Consider the following 21,539-nt stretch of genomic DNA (forward strand, 5'->3'; position numbering starts at 1 on the left):
CTTTTTTTTAGGTATGTGTCGATTTGAGGTCTCGCAATACAAGTGAACGTAGCAATTATCATCAAATTGACCACTACTACAAAGATTGCAGTCAAATACTTAGGTAAGTCTTCTTGACATGGTAATTTTTTCAATTTCAAAGTAATTGTTTCTTCATAAACAAAATTTTATGGTTTTAATTAAGAATATTAAACAGTAGATATCATATTTTTAATATTTTTTTATTTTTTTATTTTTATACAGACACAATGCAAAGAAACAGGGCTTGGATGTATAATAAGAACTTACCTGGACGTCAAGGATTGACTGATGAGTTTCGTACTGGGTTGGAACTATTTTTGGACTTTGCTAGTAGTAAATATGAGTTAATGGATGGAAATAAGTTAAGGTGTCCGTGTACAAAGTGCAGTAATAGTAAATTTCATGTGTGTGATAAAGTTAGAGAACATCTTTGTAGATTTGGATTTACTCCGAACTACTATAATTGGACTTGCCATGGTGAACCATTTATATCTGATGAAGGATATGGAAGAAGTGAACAATCTTTAGTTATGGCAGAATGTAGCTATTACGACCAATTGAACCCATACCAGAGGATGGTGATTGATGCAGCTGGTCATAATTTTGTTTCAGAATCGAACCATGCAAGTACTAGTTTTACTCATACACTTGAACACGTGGGTACTAGTCATGCATCACAATTGGAAGAGATAGGAGTAACAGGTTTTGATGAGAATGTGTGTAATGAAACTTTTCCATCTAATCAGTTCTGGGAAGTGTTGAAAGCAGCAGATGAACCGTTATGGGTAGGTTGTGACAACCACACTAAGTTATCAGCGACATCAAGACTGTTAAATATCAAGGCAGAGTATAATGTGTCTGAGAATTGCTTCAACTCTTTTGTTGAAGTAATGCGGGAAGCAATGCCTCCTGATAACATCATGCCAAATGATTTTTACGATATGAAGAAGCTAGTGGATAACTTAGGTCTTCCAGTTGTAAGGATTGATATATGTAGTAGGGGATGTATGTTATATTGGAGAGATGATGAAAATGCAGAATTTTGCAAATTCTGTAACCAACCTAGGTACAAGATTAACAGAAGACAGGGTCGTAATCAAAAGCGTAGACTATGCAAGCAAATGTTTTATCTACCCTTAATCCCCAGATTGCAAAGGCTTTATGCGTCTCAAGCCACTGCTGAACACATGACTTGGCATGCAAATCATGAAACAAAAGAGGGTCTAATGTGTCATCCTTCAGATGCAGAGGCATGGAAACATTTTGATAGAACATACCCTGAGTTTGCATTAGAGCCTCGAAACATCATGTTAGGTCTATGTGCTTGATGGATTTGCCCCATTTGGGAAATCAGAAAAAGTTATTCATGTTGGCCAGTTATCTTAACTCCGTACAATCTTCCATCCGGTATGTGCATGAAGACACCTTATATGTTTTTGACATTGATCGTGACTGGCCCGCAAAATCCGAAAAAGTTGATAGATGTTTATATGCAACCATTGATTGAAGAGTTACAACGGCTATGGGATGAAGGTGTCCTTACATATGATGTTTCTACTGATCAATGGTTTGTAATGAAGGCTGCTCTTCTTTGGACAATAAATGACTTTCCAGCTTATGGAATGTTATCTGGATGGAGTACAGCTAGGATTTTAGGATGTCCGATATGTTTAGAGCGATCAAAGTCATTTAGATTAAGACATGGTAAGAAGCCCAGCTATTTCGACTGTCATAGACAATTTTTGCCGATAAATCATACATTCAGAAGGAATAAGAAAGAGTTCACCAAGGATAGGATTGAAAGAACACGTCCACTATTGAGGTTGACCGGTCATCAAATTTGGGAGCGAGTGCAAGACTTTCCAACTGTTGTTGAAAACCCTCATGGCACAACTATTGCGTACGGAAGTACACATAAGTGGACTAAACGCAGTATATTTTGGGATCTACCATACTGGAAGGCTCATCTTATTCATCATAATCTTGACGTTATGCACATAGAAAAGAATGTTTTCGATAATGTCATAAATACTGTGATGGATGTCACTGGAAAAACAAAAGACAACTTGAATTCAAGAAAAGATATGAGAGATATTTGTGATCGGCCAACACTAGATGTCGATGCAAGCAGCAAGGGACCAAAACCCAAAGCAGTTTATACATTGAACAAGGAGCAAAGACGGGTCATTTATCAATGGTTGAAATCTGTGCGGTTTCCTGATGGATATGCTTCGAATATCGGGAGATGTGTTGATTTGAATGAATGCAAGATGACAGGTTTGAAGAGTCATGATTGTCACATATTTATGGAAAGACTAATTCCAATAGCTTTCAAGGAACTTCTACCAAACTTTGTATGGAGCTCCATTACAGAGTTAAGTAATTTCCTTCATGATATTTGCTCAACGGTGTTAAAAGTATCACAGATGGAGAAATTAGAGAGTGACATTCCAATTATTCTTTGCAACTTAGAAAGAATATTTCCTCCATCGTTTTTTGATTCAATGGAGCATCTCTTAGTTCACTTGCCTTATGAGGCCAAAGTTGCAGGTCCCGTCCAATTTCGATGGATGTACCCATTTGAGAGGTAAGATATTTTTTAAAATAAATTTCAAATTACTTTATTATATATTATGTTCTGATAAACTTCTTTTTATTGCAACTAGATTCTTATATCATTTGAAGAAAAAAGTGAAGAATAAGGCATGTGTTGAAGCTTCAATTTGTAATGCATATATTGTGGAAGAAGTGACAACATTTGCATCATACTATTTTGAGCCGCACGTGCAGTGCAAGAGGCGGAGAGCAGGAAGAAACGATGAGGGCCCTATTGATCCCAATTGCAAATCATTCTCTATTTTCAATTATCTCGGTCGACCAAGCGGCGCATGTAAGGTTCGTTGCTTAACAGACGAAGAACGGCAGGCGGCCCATACATATATTTTATTGAACTGTCCAGAAGTGAAGCCATACTTCGAGTAAGTGTACATTGACAAATATATGCATTGTGTGTCAAATATTTGTTAATATATAAATGGTATTTGTTAATAGGATTTTTCAAACTTCAATGAATGGACTACCATCAAATGAGTTTGACCGTTTGTGCGATGAACAATTTGCAGCATGGTTCAAAACATATGTAAGTTGCCTATGGACGAAAACCAAGTTATTAATACATCACTTATTAAAATATATATTATTGACTTTGCGTGTATGATCTTAGGTTCACAGTAATCATGATCAAGTTGAAGAGCAAGGATTGCTATATCATCTGTCACGGGGTCCAAAGCCAAGAGTACGAAGTTGGCCAGCATATTTCATAAACGGGTATAATTTTCACACTCAAGAATATGGAATGGGAAAAGGTACAATGAATAGTGGTGTGTGTGTTCGATCATCCAATGGTGACAGTTCACAAGATGATTTTTATGGCTTGTTGGATGGAATCATAGAGATAGAGTACCATGGACCATTAATGCAGGTTGTGTTATTTAAGTGCATATGGTTTGACCCCGTCAAAGGAATGAAGGTGCATACGAAGTTTAATTTGGTTGAAATAAATCACAAGAAAATGTATATGAAATATGAACCATTTGTGTTGGCACAACAAGCAATTCAAGTATATTATGCATCATATCCTAGTTTGAAACGTGACAAAGCTGATTGGTGGGCTGTATGTAAAACAAAAGCACGAAGAAAAATCGAGGAACACTGGAAGGATACAGCATATCAACAAGAGGAAGTTTGTAACACGGTTGAAACTGAGGAATATAACATTCCAAATTTACGAGATCCATGTGGAGCAATGATAGATGTGGATCCAATTGAAATTCGCGAATCAAATTTAGAAGGTGTTGCAGAATCTGATTTTGAGACAGAGGATGAAGATGATGATGATGATGCTCATGAAGAAGACGAAGGTGAAGATGAAGACGAAGACGAAGATTATGATTTTTGAGACTTTTTAATAATTATGTGTAATTATTATTATTATTATTGTGACAAATGTTTATTGTTGTTGTCATAATTATTATTGTTGTTGTTATTATTATTATCGTTATTATTAGGGTTAATACCACGAAAAATCCTAAACTGGTACAGTTGTGACAATTTTACCCCAAACTATTTTTTTATCACAAAAAACCCCAAAAGTGGTACACTTGTGATAAATTTACCCCGAACTATTTTTTTGACCGCAAAAAACTCCGAACTAGTATATTTGTGATAATTTTACACAAATTAATTTTTTAATGTTATTTTTTATTTTTTCGAAATTTTTTATTAATTTTTTTCTTTCTGGTTCTTTTCTTTTTTTCCTTAATATTCATCATCTTCAACCTCTGGCCGGTCACCGGACCGGCCACCGGCCAGAGGTGGAAGCCGGCGAGGTCGGACTCACCTGCCGCTGGCGAGGCTTGACCAAGCGACCGGCGGGGCCGACCTCTCCGGCTTCCGCCTCTGGCCGATCGCCAGACCGGCGACCGACCAGAGTTTGAAGATAATGAATATTAGGGAAAAAAAAGAAAAGAAAAAAATTTAATAAAAAAATTCCAAAAAATAAAAATAAAAATAAAAAATTAGTTGGGGTAAAATTGTCACAAGTATACCAATTCGGGGTTTTTTGTGGTAAAAAAAATAGTTCGGGATAAATTTCTCACAAGTGTACCAGTTTGGGATTTTTTTGTGGTAAAAAAAATAGTTTGTGGTAAAATTATCACAACTGTACCAGTTTAGAGTTTTTCGTTGTATTAACCCTTATTATTATTGTTGGCTAAATCCGTGGCTAATTAGTCACGAAAATAAAATAAAGTCGCGTCGAAACATTATTTTCATGGTCCAAACTTTAGCCACAATGTAACTTTTGAAGATTTTTTATGTGTTGTATGTAGTGGTACACATAGTGAGCAGTTAAATTTAGATTTTAAAATATGTTTCGAATGATATACTGTTCCGGTTAATCATCGCTGGAGAAGATGATGAACAATGTAACCTCTATTACGATGAATAAAATACTCCAAGTATTGATTGTTTGTCTTTTAGTTCGCATCTTGGATGTTTGTTGAATAAAATACTCATACTTTTGATGTTTTGTCGACTATTCCTCAAAGATGTGATTACGCATGCAGTGACGTTTTAGTCACTTTGGTACTGTACGCCGAATGGCATATACCCTAGAATATCCGTTTCCGCTTTTTGGGATAGAAAAGTCTACGTTTGGCTAATTAGCCACGAATTAAATTCGTGGCTAAATACGTGGCTAATTAGCCACGAAAATAAAAAAGTTCGATGCTTTTTTGAATTTATTTTATTTTTGTGGCTAAATTCGTGGCTAATTAGCCACGTATTTAATTCATGGCAAAATTCGTGGCTAATTAGCCACGTATTTAGCCACGGATTTGAATTTGGATGGCTTTTTCGGAATTTAATTTATTTTTCGAAATTTAATTTATTTTTCGTGGCTAAATACGTGGCTAATTAGCCACGAATTTTGCCACAAATGTAAATACGTGGCTAATTAGCCACGTATTTAGCCACGAAAAATAAAATAAACTCCGAAAAAGCTATTCTACTTTAAATTCGTGACTAAATACGTGGCTAATTAGCCACGTATTAAATTCGTGGCACAATTCGTGGATAATTAGCCACGAAAAATAAAAATTCCGAAAAAGGCATTGAACTTTAAATAAATTCCAAACAACTTCCAACTTTAAATTCGTGGCTAAATACGTGGCTAATTAGCCATGAATTTTGCCACGAATATAATACGTGGCTAATTAGCCACGTATTTAGCCACGAAAAATAAAATAAATTCCGAAAAAGCCACCCGACTTTAATTTCGTGGCTAAATACGTGGCTAAATTAGCCACGTATTAAATTCGTGGCAAAATTCGTGGCTAATTAGCCACGTATTTAGCCACGAAAATAAAATTCGAGGTCTTGTCGGATTTTATTTTATTTTTCGTGGCTAAATACGTGGCTAAGTAGCCACGTATTAGATTCGTGGTAAAATATGTGGCTAATTAGCCACGTATTTAGTCATGCAAATAAAGTCTCGTTGCGTTTTCGGACTTTGTTTTATTTTCGTGGCTAAATACGTGGCTAATTAGCCACGTATTAAGTTCGTGGGAAAATTTGTGGCTAATTAGCCACGTATTTAGCCACGAATTTAAAGTTCGATGCCTATTTCGGAATTTATTTTATTTTTCGTGGCTAAATACGTGGCTAATTTGCCACTAGTTTTGCCACGAATTAAATACGTGGCTAATTAGCCACGTATTTAGCCACGAAAATAAAATAAAGTCCGAAAAGTTATGGAAACTTTATTTTCGTGGCTAAATTCGTGGCTAATTAGTCACGAATTTTACCACGAATTTAATCCGTGGCAAATATTTCCGCAATGCCGCCAAGAAAATTTTGTCGAAAAAGTCTTTGCGCGCAAAAGACTAAAATATGACACCCTTCTTAGAACAGGAAGCCCCCTCTTCAGAAAGATCTCTCTCTTCCCCTGTTCACAGACCCTAACAATCATCTTCATCTTCATCATCTTTTCTTGCAGTTGTCTACCCCAACATCACTCACTCGGCTCATTCAAGCAATTACTCTGTTTTTCCCCACTTCCTGTGGCTAGCTGGTGTTTGCTTCGCTACATCACCTCTAGCTTTTGAGGTCTTCGTCACTCCGGCGCGACTGCAGGCGGCTCTTGCTTGTCGTTCGATTTTTTTCATCTCCTGTGACTCACCAGCTCTCTCACGGCTCTCAGTTCATTCTCCTGTCCGTCCGGTGAGTCTCGCACGATTGTATTTTGTCACTCGTCTTTTCGCCCGAGCCCGATTAGGGTGGCCCTCGCGCAGATCGACGAGCATCCCTCCCGATCTGCGTGAGGGCCGCTCGGGCGAGCATTTATAAGGCAACTGAAGTCGTAATTTTTTATCATCACATAGGGAATCGCTAGTTCCAGATGGGTTTTGCTATTTGTAGCTGGGGTTTATTTTTATTGTCATTTGGTAAGAGGAGGTGGTTTTTGCTGGAAATAGCAAGACCTTGCCTGTGAAAGCTTTGGCAGTTTAGGATTCCTATGAACGTTGTCCTTAGTACAAGCAAATGGGTCCTTATTTTTATGTCTCTGATCTCTCTCTCTCTCTGGCCCGACATTGGGACTTGCATCCGTGGGTGGAGAAGAAGTATAATTGTTCTTGAATCTGCTCCACTGAATTTTTGTATTACTAAAGCGTGATCAGATCTTGTTTTTTCTTCTTTCCTATTAAATTTCTTTCTCAGTATCTTTGTTGGTTGATGACATTGCCCGGATGATAAGCAAGAAGAGCGCTTTAGTTGCATTTCTGATTGTTCATCATTATTATTAAGACATAATAGTTGAGGCCAGTCAATGTGCTTCTCGTGTTGTTTAACTTTGAGCTAAAAGAGTATTTTCCAGATCTCCCTTTCGGCGACTGCGCTCCAGCTGAGTCGTGCTCTCCTTTTCCTTGCACCAGTGGGTGTTTAAGGTTCGAATTTTTCATTTTGGTATTGCATATACATGCATGGTCATCAGAGGAAGAGCTTGCTGAGAAGCAAGAGGTCTTCTTTTTCTTCTTCTTCCTATGGTACTTGTGGAGCAGCACTGCAGATCTTGGCACGTGGTGAAAGTAAATCGTTCATGGGCTTATTATTAGCTTATGAAGTAAATTGATCACGGGTGATTTCACAAAACACTTTCTTAGTCTTTTCTCGAGCAGATTAGGTACAATAAATTTTTTGTCCTCATCAGTCATGGAGACAAAGTTTAATATAAGGGAATGTCCTGCTTGGTTCTTATGGGTCATGTCCTGATCTGGCCGGCACCATGCTTTGATCAAATGGGGCACCTTGGCTTAAAGGAAGAGGGAGAGGGAGAGAGATGAGTTCGTAATAGTTGGCATATGAGATGGATGAGGGAAATTAATGAATGTAGGTGAGGCCAACCATATATTAAGGAGTGGGTGGAAGTTTTAAGCCAAGCTATATCTGCCCTATTGCTATTGACATTTGCTTGGGTTGCCTCAACTTCAACTGCATTCTTTTCTTCCCTATTGATGCAATAGGATTTCATCAGGAACAGGTTTCTTATCCTTATTTAATAACTTGGCATTTGTTTGTTCATTCTTCAAAGGAGGATCCACCCTCAAGTTTATCTTTTGCTCTTTGAAACAAAATGGTAAGCTTTATGACGTACGTCATTTTGTATCCCTAATAGATGTTTATATTTTTTAATATATTTGACTAACTTTCTTACTTGTCAGTATAAACGTGGAGGTCCCATACGTGGTGCGGTATCACAAAGAAGATCAGCCCCTTCCCCTTCCTCGTTCTCGTCCCCGGCCCTTTCCTCTTCTCCTGTCCTTTCATCTAACCCTCAACCACTACATGGACAACATGGACACATTGGCCCATCCTCCGAACCTGAAGAACATATTAGGGGACAACTTGGAGACATGCGAACTGAATTTACTTCAGTTCCATCTCCTTCGATTGCATCTCCTTCGATTCCACCTTCTTCTTCAGTGCAACATTCGAATGTTGAAGAAGATAGTCGATTCATGATATGCCCATGTGGAGATTCGTAAGTACTTCATTTTTTAACGTATATGTAAATTATGGATGTCAATTGAATTGTCTATGCTGCAAATTATCCATATGCTTCATTGTTTCATCGTTCATATTATTATAACCTGTTTGCAGATTCACGGATGCCATCATGTTGTGAGGGAACTTAATAAAATCGTCGATAACTATTGGATGGGGCAGTATATTAGTTTCAGCAGCGCTCCAAAAGAAGTAAAGAATTTGTGGTGGAATGAGTTCAAGGTAAGTTTTGTCGTTCTATTTTCTCAAAAACTAAGTTCGGCGTAGCATACTAATAATCAAGAATGAATTTTGTCACGAATTATCTGGTGCATGGTAATGGATATGTGACCTGTGACTCTCATAATAACTTTCGGTTGTTTTTGTATTGATTGTAGCGGAAGTTTAGGTGGGATGAAATTGAAGAGAATGAAGTTAAAAGAATTTTTAAGAAGAAAGCCGGTGATCACATGCGAAATGTGATGAATAAAGCAAAGAGAAAGCAACGAAAGCCGGATTTTATTACAGCTGATAATTGGATGGAAATTACGAGAACTTGGGAAACTGAGAAGCATAAGCAAATAAGTAAACAGAATAAGAAGAATCGAGCTTCTAGTTCTAGTGAAGGGTCTGCGTCTGCCACATATGCTGGGGGCTCTATCAACATCGGGGAGCATAGAAAAAGAATGGTAAGTTTGTTTAAACATGTTGTAAGTTAATTTAATTCAATGATCTTATTTATGTTTATATTTTGTAGGCAGATGAATTGGGGACAGAACCGACGTTTACAGCTACATTTGAACGTACATTTCAGAAAAAAGACAAGACGTGGACTGGCGATCGAGCAAAAGCTATTAAGGTATGTAAGGTTTATATTTTGGATTTTATGGAAACTATAATGAAAACCATGAATGTTTTTAATACTTATGGTAGTTATACATATGAATTTATTTTATTTTCATCTATATTGTTAATGTAGGAAAAATATGATGAACTTTTAATGAGCACTGCTAGTGGTGGTGATGGTGGTGATGGTGTTGCTGCGTCTGAGCCATCGGTTGACAGCATGGCATTATGGCTGGAGGCATCGGGTGGGATGAAAGGAGGAAAAATATTTGGGATGGGATCCTTGTCAAGGGCATACACAACCAAGGGTGCTGCAACTTCATCCTCCAATGCGACTGTTTCAAGGAGGACACGACATGAGGAGCAAATGACCCAAGAATTGAGCCAACTGAAAGATTTACTTGTACAAAAGGACGAAGAATTCAAACATTTACTTGGACAAAAGGATGAAGAAATGAGAGCAGTGAAACAACAAATGCAATTGGTCTTGCGACACCTCAACCTCGATCACGATGAGGTTCCTCATGTACATCCCAATAATCCAATAGGTGATGGGCACAATGATGAGCCACACAATGATAATGAGATTGCTGATGATGATGATGATGATGATGAATTTATTAGCAATCCTTGCTAGTTCAGGAGCTTCGGGGGTAAGCTTATGAGGACCGACTTACAACAATTACTTTCTGTTGAGATCATATTGACCAACCTATGCTTATTTGGAGCTTTTCTTTGTGCAGTATGTAGTTCGAGATATTAATTTTGCACTTTTCCAACATTCAATATTGATATTGCTTTTCTTTGTGCAGTATGTACTATTCTCATCTTATGAACTTAGGATTTCCAAGAAGGCATTGGAGCACCTATATTTCTCTTGACATCTCAAGTTGGTGGTCTAGGCCTCACCCTTACAAAAGCAGACCGTGTGATTGTTGTCGATCCAGCATGGAATCCAAGGTACTACTGCTTATTCGATTGTCGGCCATGAATTCAACTACTTTTGCAAGTACATGAAAAAGGAAAGAAGAAAAGAACTTCTTTTTTCTGTTATATTGTAAGGGCATATTCAATGCCATTCCACAACTTTTAAGTACGAATCTGTGTACTGTTTGAGTTCTAACCCATACTTGTCATGGGTAATATCATTATGGTAGATGATACAAGTTCTTACCCGACTTTAAGCTTCATGCTGCTATGCTAAATAATATTTCATGGTACCAATATCACTGAACTAAAGATGCAAAGACACATGTAAGGAACATCATGTCAGCCTTGACTTGATCTATTCATCAATTTTGACGCAAGTTAATATGATCCCCCCTTATTTGACTCATAAAACAATATGACGGAGCAAAAAACTACCATTTTAGTGATATAATCTTATGTTGTTTTTAGCATACTTCCTGGAAGGGAAGGTACTTTCTTGACATTAACTTCTACTGTGTACTTGGAGAAACTCATGGCACAATATAAGTTTGTGCTTACATTCGCTGTTATTTATTTTCTAATGTCCTAATAGTGTCAGCATTTACCACAAATTCTTTTGGTTCTTTGGTAAAAAAAAATGTATTTATTACTTTAAACCTATGCTTGGTTTTGTTTGGGGTGGGGGGGTGCAATTTTTCCCATCCGTTTTCCCTCCCTTCTTTTCTCAAACATAGCTTAGACATTTTGTAGCTGTTTTCATATATGAGTAAAGAAGCAGATCTTGAGCATATTTCTGTTAGTTTACGTGTGCATTTCTTATTGACAGTATGGATAACCAAAGTGTTGATCGCGCCTATCGAATTGGACAGATGAAGGATGTCATTGTGTATAGGTTGATGACATGTGGAACTATCGAGGAGAAGATATACAGAAAGCAGGTTTTGTATTGTTGAACTATGCTATGGTCTCAATTGGTGCGATGGAAAGATATTTTCGGGGCTTGTATGCAATTTAAGATATTTTCGGGGCTTGTATGCAATTTAAGATAAGAGAAATGACTTAAGAACTGTTATGGTAAACAACGTTATTATCATGGAGCAGATGTTACTATGAAATGCTACAATCAGGAGCCTTAGGTGTTTCACTAGAATTCTTTGGCTTTCGTGTGTTGATGAGCACAAATGATGCATGCCTCAGAAGTACTAGATATATCTGCTACTCCATTTGTCACTGCACTCGTTATCAAATGAACAATCAAGATAAGATTTCTTGTCTAGTTTTCTCATAAAAAGATAGTATCTTATATAATGCATTTGCATTTGTTCTTTTATGAGTGAGTGGCTCACTATATTGTATAAGTAGTGTATTGCAAACATGCAATACTTTCTCAAGGGCATGGAAACCACATAGGACGGAATGTGCCATGATACCCGTCATTTTATTATGGGGCGTAAATTCGGAAAATGTGTTGATTCGGAGGGCTATTTATGTTGGAACTCCACTATTGTAGATTCTTTTCGGAGCTACGGTACCTCCATCATCACGTAGCAATTGATTCAAGCATAGGCCTTAATCAATGTTAAATATATATTTTAGCAATTAATTTTGCTGATAATTAGATTTAAAATCGAAATCGTCCCTAAATAATATTTGTAGCAAACTTACTGACAAAAAAAAAATTTCTTGGCAAATTAGCGACGAATTTTGCCACATATAGATTTTGTCGCAATTTAGCGAAAAAAAAAAGTGCCTTCGCAAATTAGCGACGACTTTTGCCACGGATTTGTCACGAATAAAATAGCGACGAATTTTGCCACGAACTGTATTCGTGGTAAAATTAGCGACGAATTTTGCCACGCGTAGTTAGCGACGAATTTTGCCACGAATAAAATTCGTGGCAAAATTAGCGACGAATTTTGTCACGAATAAAATTCGTGGCAACATTAGCGACGAATTTTGCCACGCGTAATTAGCGACGAATTTTGCCACGAATACGGTTCGTGGCAAATAGCGACGAATTTTGCCACGAATAATTAGTCACGATTTTTGCCTCGAATCATATTTTCGTGGCTAATTTAGCGACGAATTTTGCTACGAATAATTAGTCACGATTTTTGCCTCGAATCATATTTTCGTGGCTAATTTAGCGACGGATTTTGCTACGAATAATTAGTCATGATTTTTGCCTCGAATCATATTTTCGTGGCTAATTTAGCGACGAAAATTGTCACGAATTTTTTTTCGTCGCAAATTAGCGACGAAAATTGAAATTTTTTCGTCGCAAAAATTTGCGACGCCGAATTAGCCACAAATTTTTTTTCGTGGCTAATTTCGTCGCAAAATCATTTAGCCACGAATTTTTCTAATTTTTTCGTGACAAAATTCGTGGCTAAAACCTTGTTTTTTTGTAGTGAATGTGATCTCTAAACTTTAACCAAATGTGCAATATGATTCTTGAACTTTTAATGTTCAATTTGAATGCTGAACTTTTGGATACATGTTTGGTTTAGTTCCTAGGTTATATGAAAATGTTCAATGTTATCATTTCATTAATTTAAGTTAACGAAATTTTCTGATTTGTCTTTCAGTCCGGTACGTTTGAATGATGGAAAAAAAAAACGTTACACAAGGATTACTCACGTAAGATGTTTAAACCAAATTAGAATATAATTATCCTTTTAATGTGTTTAACTTTTTCAATTAGAAAAAAATGATTATTCACGAAGCAATCATTTAAAGAGAAACTTTTACTTCTAAAGATGCAGCTATTTTTAAAGTAGTAACGCAAGAGTACAAGTTCTTTTTAGATGAAAGACGAGGCATGAATTAAATGTCATAGGTTGACATTTAAACCAAGTTCTTTTTAGCAATCATTTAAATGTATATGGTTTAGTTCCTAGGTTATACAAGTTCTTATTATGTAGAGTGGTTAAAATTTGCCACATTGACCCCTGGTTGTTTGAAAAAAATAAAAAATAAGAATGCAACGCAACCCCCAGCTTCTATACATGACCGTTCTTATAGAAGCCGGGGGTTGTGTTGCATTTGTGGGAGATAGTTTACTTGTTCCGACGAAATTTTTCGACGAAGCACTTTTCATCGCAAAACTCCGACGAAATTTTCTGACGAAAAATATTTCGTCGGATGAAATTTTCCGACGAAGCACTTTTCGTCGCAAATCTCCGACGAAATTTTCCGATGAAATATTTTTCGTCGGAAATTTCCGACAATTTTATTTTTCGTGGGACATTTCGTTGCAAATTTCGAACGAAAAATTTTTTGTCGCAAATTTCTGACGAATTTTTGCGACGAAAAAATTTTCGTCGGAAATTTCCGACGAATTTTATTCGTGGCAAATGTGCAATACGAAAAATGATTTTTTTGATATCCGTCCCGACCCCTAATTTCTCTCTGTCGACTGATTCCTCTTATCCCCTCGCTGTTCTCTCTCCGTCTCTCTCTTTAATTTCTCTCGAATTACTTATCGGTGCACGCGCAAATCAATCTCGGTAAAGCTTTTTCGCCGGTAAGTGTCGTGGCTAATTTCATGAATAATTGGCGACGAAAACGGTTCGTCGCAAAATTATTCATCGCTGGATTTGTATTTGTTGGTGTTATGAAATTTTTTTTTTCCTTTCCTTTCCTCACTGGTTTGGCCGATCGCCGGCCATGGGGCGAGGTCCGGTGGCCTGGTCATGGTCGTCGGTCGACCTCGCCGACGCACTGGTGGGTTAGCCTCGCATGGGCCTCGCCGGCAAAGCTCGCCGGCCAAGCTCGCCGGCCATGGTGAGCTCGGCCCCAGCCAGCGGCGAGGCTGGCCCTCGCCGGCACCGGCAAGGGCCGATCTCGCCATGGCCAGCGAGCTCGAGCTCGAGCTCGCCAAGATGTGGGCGAGATCTGGGCTTTGCCGGCCATGGTGAGCTCGAGCTCGCGGGTGGCTTGGCTGGCCCTCGCCGGCACTGGCGAGGGCCGAGCTCGCGGGCGGCTTGGCTGACCCTCACCGGCATTAGCGAGGGCCGAGCTCGCCATGGCCGGCGAGCTCCAGCTCGCCCAGACCTCGGCGAGATCTGGGCGACCTCGAGCTCGCCGGCAGCTTGGCTGGCCCTCGCCAGCACTGGCGAGGGCCGAGCTCGCCATGGCCGGCGAGCTCTAGCCCGCCGAGACTCCTCGGCGAGATCCGGGTGACCTCGAGTTCGCCGGCGGCTTGGCCGGCCCTCGCCAAGACCGGCGAGGGCGAGCTCGCCATGGCCGGCGAGGCCGAGCTCGCCATGGCCGGCGAAGCTCGAGCTCGCCCAGATCTGGGCGAGCTCACCGGCCATGGCGAGCTCGGCCCTCGCCGGTTCCGGCCAGGGCCAGCCTCGCCGCCGGCGAGCTCGAGGTCGCCCAGAACTTGCCCAGGCGAGCTCGCCGGTCGCCGGACCGGCGACCGGCCAAGAAGAAAGGACAAAAAAAAAGAAAAAGAAAAAAAAAGAGAAAAAAAAAGATAATTAAAAAATTAATTTTAAGTTATTTGTTTTTATTTTAGGTACGTGTCCATTTGAAGGTCTCGCAATCCAAGTGAACGTTGCAATTCTCATCAAATAGACCACTTTCTACTACAAAGGTTTCAGTCAAATACTTGGTAAGTTTTCTTGACATGGTAATTTTTTCATTTTTTTCAAGTTGAAAGTAATTATTTCGTAAAAAAGAAAATTGTAATTGTTAGAATTTTATGGTTTTAATTAACAATATTAAACAATAGATATGATATTTTTAATATTGTACGAGAATTTTTTTATTTTTATATAGACACAATGCAAAGAGACAGGGGTTGGATGTATAATAAGAACTTACCTGGACGTCAAGGATTGACCGATGAGTTTCGAATCGGGGTGGAACTATTTTTGGACTTTGCTAGTAATAAATATGAGTTCATGAATGGAAATAAGTTAAGGTGTCCATGTAGAAAGTGCAGTAATGGAAAATTTTTCAAGACATTGACATAGTTAGAGAACATCTTTGTAGATTTGGGTTTACTCCGAACTATTATAATTGGACTTACCACGGTGAACCATTTATATCTGATGACGGATATCGAAGAAACGACCAATTGTTTGTTAGGGAAGAATGTAGCTATTATGACCAATTGAACCCATATCAGGGGATGGTGTTTGATGAAGCAGGCCATAATTTTTTTCCAGAATCGAATCATGCAAGTACTAGTTTAACTCCTACACTTGAACAAGTGGGAACTAGTCATGCATCACAATTGGAAGAGGCAGGAGTTACAGGTTTTGATGAGAATGTGTGTGATGGAACTTTTCGATCTAATCGGTTATGGGAAGAGTTGAAAACAGCAGATGAACCTTTATGGGCGAGGTTGTGACAACCACACGAAGGTATCGTGTGGACAGCAAGACCTGTTAAATATCAAGGCGAGCATAATGTGTCGTGGATTGCTTCAACTCTTTTGTTGAAGTAATGCGGGAAACAATGCCTCGTGATAACATCATGCCAAGTGACTTTTATGATATGAAAAAGCTAGTGGATAATTTAGGTCTTCTAGTTGTAAGGATTGATGTATGTAGTATGGGTTGTATGTTATATTGGAGAGATGATGAAAATGCAGAATCTTGCAAATTCTGCAGCCAACCTAGGTACAAGATTAACAGGAGGCAAGGTCGTAATCAGAAGCATAGACCATGTAAACAAATGTTCTACTTGCCCTTAATCCCTAGGTTGCAAAGGCTTTATGCGTCTCAAGTCACTGCTGAACACATGACTTGGCATGCAAATCATGAAACAGAAGAGGATCTAATGTGTCATCCTTCAAATGCAGAGGCATGAAAACATTTTGATAGAACATATCCCGAGTTTGCGATAGAGCCTCGAAACATCAGGTTAGGTCTATGTGCTGATGGTTTTGCCCCATTTGGGAAATCAGGAAAAAGTTATTCATGTTGGCCAGTTATCTTAACTCCGTACAATCTCCCACCCGGTATGTGCATGAAGACACCTTATATGTTTTTGACATTGATCGTGACTGGCCCGCAAAATCCGAAAAAGTTTATAGATGTTTATATGCAACCATTGATTGAAGAGTTACAACGGCTATGGGATGAAGGTGTCCCTACGTATGACGTTTCTACGGATCAAACATTTGTAATGAAGGCTGCTCTTCTTTGGACGATAAATGACTTTCCAGCTTATGGAATGTTATCCGGATGGAGTACAGCTGGGATCTTAGGATGTCCGATATGTATGGAGATATCGAAGTCATTCGGATTAAAGCACGGTAAGAAGGCCAGCTATTTTGACTGTCATAGGCAATTTTGCCGCTAAAGCATACATTCGGAAGGAATAAAAAGAGTTTATCAAGAATAGGATCGAAAGAACACATCCACCATTGAGGTTGACCGGTGATCAAATTTGGGAGCGAGTGCAGGAGTTTCCAACGGTTGTTGAAAACCCTCACGGCACAACTATTGGGTATGGAAGTACACATAAATGGACTAAGCGCAGTATATTTTGGGATCTACCATATTGGAAGGCCCATCTTATTCATCATAATCTTGACGTCATGCACATAGAGAAGAACGTTTTCGATAATGTCATAAATACCTGATGGATGTCACTTTGGAAAAACAAAAGACAACTTGAACGCAAGAAAAGATATGAGGATATTTGCGATCGGCCAACACTAGATGTAGATGCAAGCAGCAGGGGACCAAAACCAAAAGCAGTTTATACATTGGACAAGGAGCAGAGACGGGTCGTTTGTCAATGGTTGAAATCAGTGCGATTTCCTGATGGATATGCTTCGGATCTAGGGAGATGCGTTGATTTGAATGAATGCAAGTTGATAGGTCTGAAGAGTCATGATTGTCACGTATTTATGGAAAGACTAATTCCAATAGCCTTCAAGGAACTTTTACCAAACTTTGTTTGGGGCGCCATTACAGAGTTAAATAATTTCCTGCACGATATTTGCTCAATAGCGTTGAAAGCATCACACATGGAGAAACTAGAGAGAGATATTCCAATTATTCTTTGCAACTTAGAAAGGATATTTCCTCCATCGTTCTTTGATTCAATGGAGCATCTCTTAGTTCACTTGCCTTATGAGGCCAAAGTTGCAGGTCCCATCCAATTTCGATGGATGTATCCATTTGAGAGGTAAGTTTTTTGTTAAATAAATTTGAAATTACTTCATTATATATTATGTTCCGATAAATTTTTTTGTATTGCAACTAGGTTCTTATATCATTTGAAGAAAAAAGTGAAGAATAAGGCATGTGTCAAAGCTTCAATTTGTAATGCATATATTGTGGAAGAAGTGACAACATTTGCATCATACTATTTTGAGCCGCACGTGCAGTGCAAGAGGCGGAGAGCAGGAAGAAATGATGAGGGCCCCATTGATCCCAATTGCAAATCATTCTCTATTTTCAATTATTTGGGTTGACCAAGCGGCGCAAGTAAGTTTCGGCACTTAACAGGTGAAGAAAAGCAGGCAGCCCATACATATATTTTACTGAACTGTCCAGAAGTTGAGCCATACTTCAAGTAAGTGTACATTTGTAAGTATATGTATTGTGTGTCAAACATTTGCTAATATATAAATGGTATTTGTTAATAGGATTTTCCAAAATTCAATGTTTGGACTACCACCAAATGAGTTTGACCGTTTGTGCGAGGAACAATTTGCAACATGGTTCACAACATATGTAAGTTGTATGTGGACGAAATGCAAGTTATTCGAATTTTTTATACATCATATATTAAAATATATATTATTGACATTACGTATGTGACCTTAGGTTCACAGTAATCATGATCATGCGACAGAGCAAGAATTGCTATATCATCTGGCGTGGGGTCGAAAGTCTAGAGTACGAACTTGGCCAGCATATTTCATAAACGGGTACAATTTTCACACTCGAACATACGGAATGGGAAAAGCCACAATGAATAGTGGTGTGTGTGTTCAGTCATCCAATGGTGGCAGTTCGAAAGATGATTTTTATGGGTTGTTGGATGAAATCGTAGAGATAGAGTACCATGGACCATTAATTTTGTGGGTTGTGTTATTTAAGTGCATATGGTTCGACCCCGTCAAAGGAATGAATGTGCATACGAAGTTTAATTTGGTTGAAATAAATCACAAGAAAAGATATATGAAATATGAACCATTTGTCTTAGCACAACAAGCAATTCAAGTATATTATGCATCATATCCTAGTTTGAAACGTGACAAAGCCGATTGGTGGGCTGTATGTAAAACCAAAGCACGGAAAAAAATCGAGGAACACTGGAAGGACACAGCATATCAACAAGAGAAAGTTCGTCACACGATTGAAACTGATGAATATACCATTCCAACTTTACGAGATCCATGTGGAGCGATGATCGATGTGGATCCAACTGAAATTCGCGAATCAAATTTTGAAGTTGGTATAGAACTTGATTATGAGACAGATGATGCGCATGAAGTAGATGAAGACGAAGACGAAGCTGCAGATGAAAGTGAAGATGAAGATGAAGAATATGATTTTTGATACTTTTCACTATTTATGTGCAATTATTATTATTATAGCGACATGTGTTTTTTTTTCTCTTAAATTTTTGTTATTGTTGTTGTCGTCGTTGTTGTTATAATTAGAATTCATGACTAATTAGCCTTAGATTTCGCCACAGAATTAAAATAGTAGGGAAAAATATTAAAATTTTGCAACGAAAAGCAAATTCGTTGGAAATGTTTCCAAGGAATTTGGATTTCGTTGGAAACGGTTCCAACGAATTTGCATTTCGTTGGAAATGTTTCCAACGACTTTGCATTTCGTTGGAAAAATTTCCAACGAATTTTCATTCGTTGGAACCATTTCCAACGAAATCCAAATTCGTTGGAAAAATTTCCAACGAATTTGCATTTCATTGGAAACATTTCCAACGAATTTGAATTTCGTTGGAACTGTTTTCCAACGACTTTGCATTTCGTTGGAAACATTTCCAACGACTTTGAATTTCGTTGGAAAAATTTCCAACGAATTTTCATTCGTTGGAACCGTTTCCAACGAAATCCAAATTCCTTGGAAACATTTCCAACGAATTTGCTTTTCGTTGGAAAAATTTCCAACGACATTGCATTTCGTTGGAAACATTTCCAACGAATTTGGATTTCGTTGGAAACATTTCCAACCAATTTCCATTTCGTTGGAAAAATTTCCAACGAATTATAAATTCGTGGGAAATCGTTCAAACGAATTATAAATTTGTTGGAAAAATTCCCCACGAATTTACAATTCGTTAGAAATCTCCATATAATTTTCCCACAAAAAAATATATAAGCAAATATTTTGTCATGAATATGAAATTCGTGGGAGAAACCGTAGGAAATTTCCAACGACGATCAAAGTCGTTGGAAATTTCCCACAAAATTGAAATTCGTGGGAATTTTCTCACGAATTTCAAATTTTCAGAAATTTCCCACTAACTTCAATTTCGTTGGAAATTTGCCTCGAATTACATCGAAATAATTTAAAATCATACGAATTTCCAATGAATTACAAATTTGTTGGAAATTTTCCACCAATTTTCCCGCGAACGGGTACGATTTTTGGAAATTTCCCACTAATTTGAATTTCGTGGGAAATTTTGGTGGGAAATTTCCCACGAATTTGAATTTCGTTGGAAATTTCCAACGAATTGTAAATTCGTGGGAAATTTTTCCAATGAATTCTAAATTCGTTGGAAATTTCCAACGAAATTCAAATTCGTTGGAAATTTCCCACCAAAATTTCCCATGAAATTCAAATTAGTGGGAAATTTCCCACCAATTTTTCCGCGAACGGGTAGAATTTTTGGAAATTTCCAACTAATTTGAAATTCGTGTGAAATTTTGGTCGGAAATTTCCCAAAAATTTGAATTTCGTTGGAAATTTTCCAACGAATTTGGATGTCGTTGGAAATTTCCAACGAAATTAGAATTCGTTGGAAATTTCCCACCAAAATTTTCCACGAATTTCAAATTAGTGGGAAATTTCCAAAAATTCGTGAAAATTTGCAACGAATTGAAAAAATTTGTGGGAAATTTCCCACGAATTTTACATTCGTTGGAAATTTCCCACGAATTTTACATTCGTTGGAAATTTCCCACGAATTTTCCAACGAATTTAAAATTTGTTGAAAATTTTGCACTTAGTCTATTTTCGCCGAGACTCCGCTTTTGTTGCAAGAACAATCTCGCCACGAATCTCCTCAGAGCCGTCGTCGTCGTCCTCCTCCTCGCCGTCGCCGCCTTCGTCGTCCGCGTCGCCGTCGACGCCGGCGTCCTCACCGTCGACGCCGGCGTCCTCACCGTCGACTTCGCCCAGCCCGGTAGGTAATTCTAAACTATATATTGTTTGAATAAAATGGTGACGCGGCCGTGAGGGGGTTGCGGCGGACTTGGCCTGGGGGGGGGGGGTCGTGGCGGAGTTGGCTGGTGGGGGGTAGCCGCCGAGATGGCCGGAGGCCGTGGAGTCGCAACCAGGGGGCCGGAGGGTTGTCGTCGGCGAGGCTGGCCGTGGCCGGGGTCGCCGTGAGCCGGACCGTGAGGGGGGTTCGCCGCCCGGTGGCCGTGGGGGGTCACCGCGAGCCGACCGTGAGGGAGGTTAGCTCCCGCCGGTAGCTTGGGGGGTCGCCCGGCCAGTGGCGGCTGTGAGGGGTTCGCCGACCAACCGGCCGTGGGGGGTCGCCGGCCGGTGGCCGTGAGAGGGAGGGTTCGCCGGCCGTGAGGGTTCGCCGCCGCCGGTGGCCGTGTGGGGGGTCGCCGACCCGAGCTCGCCGGAGGGGTCGCCGACCGCTCGCCGCGGAGGTCGCCGGCCAGCTGGCCGTGCGGGGGCGGTCGCCGGTGAGCTCGCCGGAGGGAGGGGGGGTCGCCGGCCAGCTTGCCGGAGGGGGGGATCTACGGAGGGGGGTGGCGGGTGACCTCGCCGGAGTGGGGGCTCGCGGCCATGATTCCGACACGGTTGTCGTTTTTTTTAATGATTTTTGTGTTAACATATAAAATTTGGTAAAATGATGCTTATAGAGGGAACAAATTAATGTGTTGCATTTGTGGCAAATTTACTTGTTGAATGTAATTTGTGATCTTTTTTTTAGGTCTGTACTAGAACTGTGCG

At 39.3% G+C, this 21,539-nt stretch overlaps 1 protein-coding gene across 1 annotated transcript; it reads left to right on the top strand.

Annotated features, from left to right (window-relative positions):
• Positions 1 to 8,754: 8,754 nt before the first annotated feature.
• Positions 8,755 to 10,115, top strand: LOC115666297 (uncharacterized). Its single transcript, XM_056307069.1, has 4 exons — positions 8,755 to 8,865; positions 9,021 to 9,311; positions 9,380 to 9,481; positions 9,602 to 10,115. Exons 1-4 carry the CDS (start codon positions 8,797 to 8,799, stop codon positions 10,103 to 10,105), a joined length of 966 nt encoding a protein of 321 aa, XP_056163044.1. The 5' UTR covers positions 8,755 to 8,796; the 3' UTR covers positions 10,106 to 10,115.
• The last annotated feature ends 11,424 nt before the right edge of the window (positions 10,116 to 21,539 follow it).

Source organism: Syzygium oleosum, unplaced genomic scaffold (genome assembly GCF_021117445.2).
Source record: "Syzygium oleosum isolate NSW1041296 unplaced genomic scaffold, Sole_v2.1 Sole_v2.49, whole genome shotgun sequence".
In the NCBI taxonomy this organism is placed as follows: Eukaryota; Viridiplantae; Streptophyta; class Magnoliopsida; order Myrtales; family Myrtaceae; genus Syzygium; species Syzygium oleosum.

Coding starts and splice junctions, on each gene's coding strand:
- LOC115666297 (XM_056307069.1), top strand. CDS start 8,797: ATGGGGCAGTATATTAGTTTCAGCAGCGCTCCAAAAGAAGTAAAGAAT. Junction 8,866..9,020: donor TGTGGTGGAATGAGTTCAAG/GTAAGTTTTGTC, acceptor TATTGATTGTAG/CGGAAGTTTAGGTGGGATGA. Junction 9,312..9,379: donor GGGAGCATAGAAAAAGAATG/GTAAGTTTGTTT, acceptor TATATTTTGTAG/GCAGATGAATTGGGGACAGA.